The sequence below is a fragment of the Phalaenopsis equestris genome, unplaced genomic scaffold (assembly GCF_001263595.1).
Source record: "Phalaenopsis equestris unplaced genomic scaffold, ASM126359v1 Scaffold000134, whole genome shotgun sequence".
Classification (NCBI taxonomy): Eukaryota; Viridiplantae; Streptophyta; class Magnoliopsida; order Asparagales; family Orchidaceae; genus Phalaenopsis; species Phalaenopsis equestris.
In genome coordinates this window covers 4,489,555-4,501,584 of record NW_018164576.1, presented here as the reverse complement: position 1 = coordinate 4,501,584, position 12,030 = coordinate 4,489,555, and the positions used below count along the sequence as shown (strand labels likewise).

The following is a 12,030-nucleotide window of genomic DNA, read 5'->3' as shown; positions in this document are numbered from 1 at the left end:
CAAGAACCAAAAAAGCTTGAGGCAACAGTGTACAGAGTCAGTAAAGGGCGGAGTGGGAGAAGCATAGAAACAAACAAAGAGACCATTAACCAAAAAGAAAATAAATAAATAAATGAAATTAAATAAAAAGAATAGATAAAATTGATACAGAAAACAAAATAACTTTCCTACTTCCCCTAAATTTCGGTTGCTGTTTTAATTATTTTTCTTTTTTTTTTTAATTTTTTTTGTTCTGCTTTTTCTCTACAGAGCAGAGGGGAAAAGGCACGAATAGTAGTGGGACTGTGTTCCCGCCATAAACTACGCACCACCAAATCCCCTGCCAAAAAAGAGAATGAGTTAATAAAACAAGAAAAATAAAACAATAATAGTACTATTTATTTATAAATTTTTTTATATTTCAAAAATTTTGTATTTACATATGTACGCCCATAGTGCTCGTATACGCATATTTCCCTGCGGGCCTCTATATATATGTAGGAGTTGTGGTTCGTTAAGGCTCCACCCTTCCTTCTCCTTCGGCGGATAGGCCAGGCCATTGAAAGCTCTGAAGAAAGTAGAGAGAGAAAAAAAAAGACTGGAGAGAGAGAGAGGTTGTTAGAGATAGAAAGAGAAAGTTTAGGTGAGGAAGAAGAGGAAGGAGAGATCATGGGCAGAGAAGGGAGCTTGCCGGGTTGGCTCGGGGGACTGGTGGAGGAGAGCTTCTTCGTTGGGTGCGGGACCCACGAGAGCATGAAGAAGAACGAGAAGAACATATTCTGCCTCGACTGCTGCACCAGCATCTGCCCTCACTGCGCACCCTCTCACCCTTCCCATCCCCTCCTTCAGGTCTGTTTCTTGGTCACTTTTACACGTTCCCTTCTCCCTCTTTCTCTCTCTACTGTATTCCGTTGAGAGTCGCAATGTTTTAGGGTTTAAGCAAAGGACAATAGTTCATGTAATAGTGGTAAGCGCATTTTTTTTTACTTTATTCTATTTTTTTAATTTATTTTTTTTTTATTTTTAATGGTTCTTGGTTGGTTTTCTTTTAGTTACCGTTAGAATTATCTGAAATTGTTCATAGTTTAAGAGTTTGGTTGATCGAAAACTTTGCGCCACTCATGTCTCTTTTTCTTGCTGCATTAAATTAGTCTCACTTTTTTAAGATTTGAGGTTATTTTTGCAAACCTTATGAACTACTTTTAATGCATCATTCAATTTTGAAATTTTAAGTTTCTAATATAACATTTTTCTGTTTGGTTACAAGCCTCCTGTTTTGCAAAATTTTAACTGTTTTTTAAGTTAATTTTACAGAACATTTTTTTATCACAAAAAAAACATTTTTTTTTTTTAATTTTGTTAAAAGCTTATATTGTTTCTGCAAAAAAATCACTCCTTTTTCATGTTCATGCTCACTTCTTGTGGCAGGAGTTTTCCGACCTGTTTTGCTTTTTATGGAAACATCTTTTGCTTACCGGTGCTTTCTGGTCTCTAGTCCGGGATCACTTTTTTTTGTCAAATTGCAATTAATTGCGAAATTCAATTAATTTATTATATTTCTTTCCTTTCATCCTTCCAGAGTTAAAATATAAGTAAGTCCCATAATTCTGATTACTTTTCAATCAACCATTTTTAGAAAATATTTTTGTAAATCAATAATAATAATTTTAAAAGACATCGCAATAATAGTGAAAGCATTCAAACTTTTTCCATGCTTTTTCCAAAGCATCTATGCATTCATAAATGAAGTCGGCTCGCCGTTTTCACTCTTTTCTCGAGGTCAAAAAAATGTTTAATAAAATTTCAACTTTACAGCTTATCTAAAGTACTGTATTACCGTTCTGCCCTCCAGTAAATTTCCTTTCCTCGATGTCTGTACCTGTCGTCAGAGGGGTAAAAATGTGTTGGTGCCATTACCCTTGTCCCCATTCAGTAAGAATGCTCCGGTCAAAAAATAGTGGTAATAAATACTAAATCTGAGGCAATTTTACCTAATCACTCCAAAAAACTTGTTAGATTCTCTTGCCGGGGCCAACGTGGAAACAATATTTATTTAAATTAACATCCCACGGATCTAATTGTTATGATTTAATATAATAAGACATGAAACTTTTTATTCTATTATTAATCGGAATTCTTATTATTGGTTTATAATCTCTAGTTAAAATAAATAATGATGATAATTAGTTTAATTCTATTTTATTCTTAAATTAATTAATTATAGGTGAGGCGTTATGTGTACAATGATGTAGTGAGATTGGATGATCTTGAGAAGCTCATCGACTGCTCCTTCGTTCAGGTATATTAATTTACTTATAAATTTAGTTTATTCCCATAATATCCTAATTGTTCAAAATTATTAGAATTAACTTTTTTTTTTTTTTTTATTTGCCCTAGTGCAAAGGTAATCTTTTTAAAGCCAAGGCCTCAATCGAGGCCGTTCAAGGGTTCTGGTAATATTTGCCTCAGCTGTGACAGAATTCTCCAAGAGCCTTTTCACTACTGCTGCCTCACCTGCAAGGTAAAATTTTTTTGATCTCAGAGATGTTATATTTTAGTTTTAGTATTTTATGAACAGGGTTTTGTCCGGGAATAACATTTGCATATTTGTTACAGGTTGAGCATGTGGTGATGCAGGGGGCTGATTTATCAAGCATACTGTTCCGATTCGATGAATCCGACTTTGCTTTCACCCATTTTGAGAGCCTGAGGATGGATGGCTCCGATTTGCTTGAAGATGACGGTGCCGGCGGCGGCCAGATTACGCCGAATTCCATCTTGGAAGATCCGCTGCAGTACAAAGGGAGCAGTGGGGGATCAAGTGCTATTGATGGTGCGAGAGGTGCTGTTGGTAGGAGTGATGCGGTGAAGAGAAAGAAGAGCGGAGGTGTTGGAAGTGGTGGTGGCGGCGGCGGCGGCGGCGGCGGTGGTGGCAGTGGCCGGAGTTTCTTTCCAGGAATAGTGCTGTCTCTGAGTAACCGTAGGAAGGGTGCTCCTCATAGGTCTCCGCTTTCTTAAAATCGTTAATGGAAGGGAGTCTTAGGTTAATGAAGTTAGTTTAGGTACTAGTGTTTGCATGTTGATTTGTTTTGTGGTATCAAATTACTGTAGATTGTATTGCCAAGAATGCGCCTGCTAGCTCAGTTATGGGGGGTATTTAGGGCATAAATGTAATGGTATTTTGTTGTTTGGGGGGAATGGGTAATTTCCATCACCTTCTAGGTGGGCACAGCAGGTCATATTTGAGGCTGCAGTGGCTGCCAATTTTGTATTTAGGTGATGGAATATTAAATACTTCTACATCATGAATATGAATATATAATATAATATTTATGTAGATTTCAACGCGATCGTATGTGCTTTTTTTAATATTATTTGTTCAGTATGGCTTTTTTTTTAAAAAAATATGAGGTATGTGAGAGAGTGAGTTATAAAAAGTGTACTTTGGTCTCCATCTATACTTATTGTCTTCAATGCCTTGGCCTTTGACCAGTGCTGCCTCGACTGGCGTACATAGGTCTTCTTGGAGGGGTATGTGAAAGTAGAAATATTTTAGGGTTTTGATGTTTAATGTTTTACTAATATTGGCTACCAGAGCAGTCTGTTTCAGTCCCACAGTGACTTGAGACTGAGCTCACTTTCTCTCACTTGTTTCTCTCTCTTATAACTCCTCTCTCTCTCTCTCTCTCTCTCTCTCTCTCTATGCACAGTAGGTATTGGAGAGAAGCTGCTGCATGTCCAGTAACACCTGGGTGGGTGCCATCAGTGCATGACTGAGATGCAGCTTTTGGTTCAACCATTCATATAGCCATTGGAGTTTCAATAATTGAATCGAGCTAATCTTCAATAACAGATTCAATTATTTCAATATCCATTGGGAAATGCTGTGTACCCAATTTATTGACATCGAGGACATTATATAAACTTATGAGACAGTGACGTTTACCAAGGAGTAATTTGCTCCACGTGGCACTATATGAGTGGGCTTGGTAATTAATGTTAATTTAAATATTTTTTTTTTGGTTTCCATTTATTTTTGAACTTTTTTGCTTTAAAGAGGAGGTTATCTAACATCCTTTGTGGCCGTAGCTTGGAATCTCTTTATCGCAAAGATCAAATTAGCAAAGAAAATTTTGAAGAGTAAATGCTATAGTGTTCGTATAAGTACACATTCAAATTTATGGTCACATCAATTATTTGTGAGGAGATGATGTGACAATTCAAAAGAAGATTTTGATACCTCCACCTTTGTGCTTATTATGGACTAATATTTTTCAGGTACATCAATAATCATAATAATAAATCTTGAATGAAATTATTGTTAAAAAAAATTAAGGGGGTATGGTTTCTACTTATGAATTCTACATTAGCTTATGATTAAATTCACTTGGAAGAATCCTATCTAAAAGGACGTTTAAGAGATGCTTGCTGAGTGAGCACCTAGGGATCCAGAAGTAACTGTGAAGGATTGCTAAACATCTTAGAATTGAAACTTAGGATCATATCAAGTTAATTTGCCTTCCAATGGAGTTTTATAACACATTATTCAAAGATTTTACACAAGATTTTAGAAAATAACTTAAAGAAAGTGTTATTTAATTAAAAGATAGAACGCATGATTTTGAGAAATGTTTAAAGCCATTTTTATTTTATTCATTGAGATCTACTATTTCATCACGACATAATCAACAAAAAAAAATTGACAATCATATTGTGTAACAAAACTTCAAACATAACTCTATAAAGGTACTCAGTATATGATATTGACCTAATCAAGGTCATAATAGCCCTCTATACACATATGATACGATATTTTATTGTGTATTGTTTACAACTTTAAATGTTGATACTTTTGTATGTGTTGAACATTGATTTATCTGTGAATCACACCCAAAGAATAAAATATAAGACATAAGAGTGAGAGAGAGAGAGAGCCAGCGCGCATGAGAGAGAGAGGAGAGAGAGGGTAATGCACAGTAATGAATAGTTAGCTTAATTGTTGATCAACCCTTTCTCAAAATGACTCCCCTATTTATAGATAAGGGGGTACAATATATGAAATTATATGTTTGTCTCTGTTTTAATTGTCGGCATAAATCAGCAAGACTTGGCTCGATCTATTCTTCTGACTACATTAAATAGTGGTTGTTGGTCGACTAGTGATGGTCTTAGGGCCGACAAGACTCAGCTCGATCATCTTGACTTTATTGTTCAACTATTCCAGTCTAACTGCCGACTATCAATTCCTAAGGTGAGGAGCTCCTATTGACAAAATGAGACTAGGCTATTAGGCAAAGGATGAATCACCCTAATCTGTCATATAACACATTCCTTTTGTCAAGTGAATAATAACTCCTTAATAAGTCAGGAGAAGCTAAAGATCAGTTTTTTGTTTATTTTCTTCCTTTAGTCAAGCTAAGGTGAGTTATTTCAGGTTTAACTAATTAAATAAGAATTTGAGATTTCCAAATTGGATTACTGCATTACCATGTTCATCAATATCTTAGGGATTAATAAAATCAAATTTAATATTGCAGGTGTAAAAAAGTTCCATAAGCCAATGCCACAAATTTGAAAGAAGCAAGTAATACATCAATGCAAGAGATTTATTTTAGGAACCAAAGCTAAAACTTTTACGCCATACTCAACCTCAATTGAGAGGTAGAATAGAGTTGAGACATTTGTAGATTCAATAAACACCATGATTTCAGACCCTGGTATACCCTTTCTCCTTTTGAAGATGTACAAATTTTTGTTTGCTTCAATCATCCTATCATCTTTATTACCATTACCATTTGACCAACATTTGACAGCAATTGTGAAAAATATTCCAATCTATAGTTATTTTAAAGTGATCACACACGATCTATTCTCGATTTCAGAGAAATGACCGAATAAAATAATGGACTATTACACAAATAACGTGGACCTTTGAAGGATAATCATTACTTTAATTCCCTGTTGGAGAAAATTTGAAGAATAGACATCTAAGAAACTCTATTAAAAACACCATAAGGTAAATTGAAAAAGCTATGTACTAATCTTATTGGGAGCAATATAAATGAGAGGATATTAGAGATCATACATATGAATCTCCTATAAATTTTCATGTTCATGAGAAAAAAAAATCTATTTTTAGAGCTTAGAATGGAGACAATTAAGCTAGTATAAGCCAAAAAAGAAATATGAGCAAGGGCAACCACACGAAGAAAACCAAAATTAATATTATTTCATTTAATGAACACCACCACTTACAAGGAAAGGAGAGAGAGCCCCACCCTACTTAAAACATAATTACCCGTAATGTCAATTATTCAAATCCCTTTTAATTAAATTACATTTCAATTAGTATTCTTAACCTCTTTGATTTTGAGGCTAATTACACAAGAGAAGGTACATTCAATTTACATCAATATAAAATTAAATATATAAGAAAAGATTAACTTTAAAAAATTGAATAGAATTAATACATAATATTGGTAGACAGTAAGGATTAGCATCTCTCTTTTAAAAAAAAATAAGCGTCCGTACTGTTGGATTTAAGAAAATCAAGCCAGCATTGTGTAGAAAACATACTAATTATTTAATTAGTGGCTAATCAAAGCTGTTAGAACATTAAACAAAAATAAAAGCTTACACCGAGAAGAGCGCCGCATTGGTTCCTTATTGGGCGGGCTTCCCAACTTTTTGTTTGGGCCTTCACACGCATTGACCGCATCACAACAAACCACATACCCATTTCCCAATCTCCCTCTTGTCGCCCTCACATTCTCTCTCTAGCTTCCATCTGTCTCTCTCTCTCTTTTTTAAATGGGACCCACCAATCTCCATACTTTGAATTACTAATTACAGAAGATTAGTGTTAATTAATCTTTAACTATGATTAGCTCAGCTAATCTTTGGTTAAGCATGAAAGCAAAGAATTGTTAATTTGCTCACAGCTTTAATCCCTTTATTTATTGAAATAATCAGTATTTGGATCTGATGTAGAGTGTTTATTTTTTATTTAAAGGAAAAAAATTAAGGTTTAATATTCAATTAACAAATTGTTAAAAGTGAATGGGCTTATGATTTATTTGATTAATTTTAGATAGGAATGTGGTTCTAAATAGGGCTGTCAAAAAAGCTCGTTGTTCGCGAACAGTTCGTGTTCGGTTCGTCAATGAGTTGGTGTTCGATTCGTTCGATAAGTAAACGAGACAAACATAAACAAATTTTTTTCGTTCGGTTAGTTAAACGAACCAAACACGAACAGTGATGCGTTCGTTCGTGTTCGAATCGTTATTGTTTGAAATATAAAATAATATAAAATAATTATATATAAAAAATTTATTATATTTTAAAACATTAAATTTTATAAATTATAATACATAATAAAATAATAATCATAATATATAAATATACTATAGTAGTAATATACTAATATAGATATTGTATATTTATATAATATAAGTTATATAATTAATATATAATATTATTTTTATATATTAATATTAGGGATGTCAAACTGGCTCGTCGTTCGCGAACAGCTCGTGTTCGGTTCGTGTTCGGCTCGTTCGTTAAGAAACGAACACGAGCTTATTTCAAACAAACTAAAATTTAAACTAACCGAACACGAACACAAGCTTTGTTCGTTCGTGTTCGGTTCGTTTACACCCCTAGTTCTAAACTCACCATTTTGTGGGCTATATGTGTCAATAAATTTGAGAAAACCTGAAAAAAGTGTTGGGGCTTAAAATCATACTGATTTCCTGACAGTGGATTGCTTTAGTGGTTGAGAATTTACTATTTTCAAATGGGACATGATTTTCAAATTATGTATTTATTATATTTCAAGCATTCGATTTTAATGGCTTAAAGGGAGATGAGCATTTAAACTTTAAATGTGATTTCATCCATCGCTTAGAATTATAATTTGTCCATGGATTTGATTTGTGGGCAGTTTATCACGTGAGATTACATTTCAGAAAACAAAAATTTAGAGACCATATTGTGAACAGTATAATTTTGACTAAAGTCGGAGTTATCTTAAAATCGGCTTGAAGGATTTGAATGTATCTGATTTGGTCGGGGCTCATTGTATTTGATTTTGAATCATCACGGATGGAAATTTATTCAAATTTGATTCGGTTCGAAGTCAAAATGAGCTAACTGCAATTAGGCTATTTTCTAACTCAGGAATCTTAAAGAACATGTTTGATTTGATTGAGCCAATTTAAAATTAATTAATATAAGTAAATTAAAAAAACTAAAAAATTATCCACTTTTATAGTTTAAATTCTTATTTAGCATCTCTTTAAACATATATATATATATGAATATATATATATATATATATATAAAATCATCATGAAGGTTGGCGGCTGTCTCCCTGGTTGGACCCCTAATTTGTCTAACAATTCGAGTACCACCTCCTTAAAGCCAACTGTGTCGGAGGGGATTTCAACTCATCGAGGGTTGGGCTCTTGAAATCGTGTAATCACGTAAGTTCAAATAATTTATAGTTAACAAGTGATTAGTTTATTATTTGGCTTTATGGCTTAAATACAAATAAGATTACTAGTCTTACTTATATTGATTTTTAATTGGCCAAAATGGACAAATTCAATTGTGTTCCGTTGAAGGACTGAAATAAGAGTTAAACTGAAAAAAAAATTGGATGTTTACATACATAACACTTAATTCATATGTATTTACATATGTACCAGTCAAATTTCTAGATTATTGAGCATCTCTTTCTGAACGTGAGTAACAAAAACACATAGAGCCTCTTTAGCTCATAAGGACTATGAGTTCAAAATATGTATTTTAAGCATCTCTTTCTGGGAGACTATGGGTTCTAGATGTCAGAAGTCTTTGCTAATGTAGCCCGTCATGGGCTTAACATCGACCCAAAGACTTGACCAACTAAACATATGATAAAATTGATCGCGCTCATGTTAGAAAAATCGATTTGGGAAGAAGTACAAAAGATGTTAAAGGCAGGCTACATTGAGAAAGTACAGTACCCATGCTGAGTAGCGAATGTGATAATGGTCCCAAAGTTCTGTTAATAGTTTTGATTATGTGTACTGATTCGTTTAGTGTGGTGTTCGTATTTGTGAATTGGAACATGAATGGTGGTGGTTAGAAATGCCAGTGAAAAGCAAATAAGAATGTTTGATATGTAAATTGATGACGGTGATGTTTACATATGCTAATTGGAAACATCGATGATGGTGGTTGGAAAGGCAAGTGTTGTTGTTGCCCAAATTATTTGATGTTGTTGCACGAAACTCGATTGATGTTGTTGCTTGAATTTTGGTGAGTTGTTCATCGTGTTGGTGTGTGGATGTGATGATGTGTTGAGGTGGTGGTGGGGGAATTGTGAATATTTTTATGTGTTGAGGAGGTGATGGCGGTATTGTTGATGTTTTGGTTTTTTGATACATTGCTTTGTGTAGGTGGTGGCAGTGGTGTGGTGTAGGTGATGTGCAGATGGTGTAGTGGTGTTGTATGAAGGTGTTATGAAGATTGTTGGAGGGGTAATTGTGATGTTGTTGTGGCATTCTTATTTTTCTCTTAGTCGTGTTAAATATTTCTATTGCAAATATTTATGTTAAAGATGAGCTCGAAAAATTCTGGTACATCTAGAGGATTGCATTGCTACTGCGTACTTTAATATTCCCTGCTTACTTTATGACAACCACATAACTACAAGAGACATTTTTACATGTGTGCAAGAAAAATCACATAAAACTGTGACTATTTTAGGCGGGAAGATGGGTTTGAAGATTCCAACGCCGAGAGGGATCGGACCTGGAGAGTTTCCATAAATGATGGCTTATCTCATGACATACATTGCATGCATTTTAAAAATAATATTATCATATAATCAAATAATCCTTTTCTTTATTTTGGTATTTATGCTACTCACTGTTTCAATGAAGTGTCTATTTTTATTTTATAATGTTCTGCCTAGCTATTTTCTTTCAAGTGTGGAATGTACTGGTATAAACAATTTTATTGCAAATATCATCACAATATATGGGTGAAATGGTGATTTACCCATAAATCGCCGCAGTAAAACTATTTTCAAACAACAAAAAACAAACCAACGGTCAACTTCTCTACATCAACTTCTGCGCAACGGCTTCCTGTCACAGCTGTTGCATAGCAACTTATTTATAAGTTTCAATTGCTCCAAACATATTTTAAAACTCATTTAAATTTATTAGACCCGAGCTTGCAATGCAATAGCCAAGGCCGAAGAGTTCACAAAGGGTAAAACATTATCCAGAGGAAAGAGGGATGCAAACGTAAAACATAATTTTCCATGACATGAGTAAAAATAGTAAAATATTGAGATATAACTAATGATTTAAAATTTACAAGTAATTTTTAAATTGCATATTACTTCTCCACCCTTCCCACCTGCTCATGGTTGCCTTAAGAGGCAGGCCACCAATTGAATCAACCATTGAAGACTTCAACCGAAAGGCCACTACCACTGCTTATGACTTTGGAGTCATCGCAGACAAATTTCTGTGACCGAGATAGGAATCAACTCTCTTCCTCTTTGCAGCCAGGTTTTATAATTTCACTCTATTTTGGTATTTCTGCTTGTCTAACTTATCACGAAGCAATTTTTTATATGGAATGTTTGTTTGTAATTGAGTATGATTCACATTAATTAGCTAATGCACATACGTAGGAAACTATAACTTAAAAATAAGGGTAGAATGCTGAAGCAAATGGGCTCAAAAGATGCTCTTCGCTCTCTTTATAAAAACCAAAAGTCCTAAAATCCAAGAAAGTATTCACATTATGAACCTTCATTAAAAATTAGGGTTAGCTATTATATCTAATACATGCAAAGGTTATGAGCCTTTATTTTTACTAAAGGAGGGATCGAACCAAGAACAATTTTATCAAATACGAGAGTATAGAGGAATTAAATATGTATGACAAAAGAATGGATACTCGGATCAGCTAGAATCAAGTAGCTCTGAGCCTATCCACGAACAATAACTGGTCGAGCAAATGAATCTGAAAATGGATTATGAAGGGTCAACCTCGAGCTTCAGGCAATCAAAGAGAAATTAAGCAAAGCAATTCCCGGCCGAAAAAGAGAGATAATGTATGAAATCCGCGTACAAGGACTGAGTTCAAGAATAGCCATGGTGGAAAAATATCTCAATTCATTGAAGAAATCAACCAAGAAAATATTTTATCAAGACCCTAACCTTAGTGAGGATATGACTATTAAAGACAATTTTTTGCTAGATGTCAACGGGTAATATTCGCCTAAATATGTCATTTTACGGAGACCAACCCCTATGAGCAGAGAGTATTAAATGGAAACCAACTTCCAATTTTTCATTGCCTAGAGTTATGACAGCGACTTTATATATGCTTAAAAATACAAGAATTTGATACTGCTGCTAGAAGATTTAAATCCTCGGCAAAGGCGCCAAAAACTTGACTGTGACTCTATATATGCTTAAAAATACAAGAATTTGATACTGTTGCTAGAGGACTTAAATCCCCGACAACGGCGTCAAAAACTTGACAGCGGTTATAGATTTGATAAAGATGTGTATAAAATATTTAATAATTGCAAAGTCACACTTGTCAACGCAAGTATACGTGTCGCTCAATTAATACAAAGCTCTAATGGAGTCCTGGATATCGATCACACAGGGAGTAATATTAGAGGCTACGAACTGAGATTTAAAAAATCAATACTTAATCACAACAATATAGTTCAAATTGCATACTTTTCACTAATAGGCAATTGAAATAAAAATGTAATTTTAATAAATTCTTAATTAACTAATTCTACTAATAAAGTTTCTAATGTGAAGTTCAATATATAAGAAAACATCATTCTCCTTGTTAAGAAATTTAAGTGAATGGATAAATTGAATCAGTTCAAATTGTATTGTGTCAAATAGGAGCAAACATATTTTCTACCATTTGGACCAGACATAAAGAACATTGACTAATCTTATGTTTGGTTACTGAATCTACGGCTAGGCTGGGAGGATACCGACTCTCACTTTGGAGCTC

The 12,030-nt window shown here is 34.0% G+C and overlaps 1 protein-coding gene across 1 annotated transcript; it reads left to right on the top strand.

Moving 5' to 3' along the window:
* The first annotated feature begins 290 nt into the window (after window positions 1-290).
* Window positions 291-3,322, top strand: LOC110021485. Its single transcript, XM_020719993.1, is given in 5 exon segments — window positions 291-338; window positions 481-828; window positions 2,204-2,298; window positions 2,374-2,500; window positions 2,596-3,322. Coding segments are annotated over 4 exon segments (804 nt in total). The 5' UTR covers window positions 291-338; window positions 481-648; the 3' UTR covers window positions 2,998-3,322.
* Window positions 3,323-12,030: the final 8,708 nt, after the last annotated feature.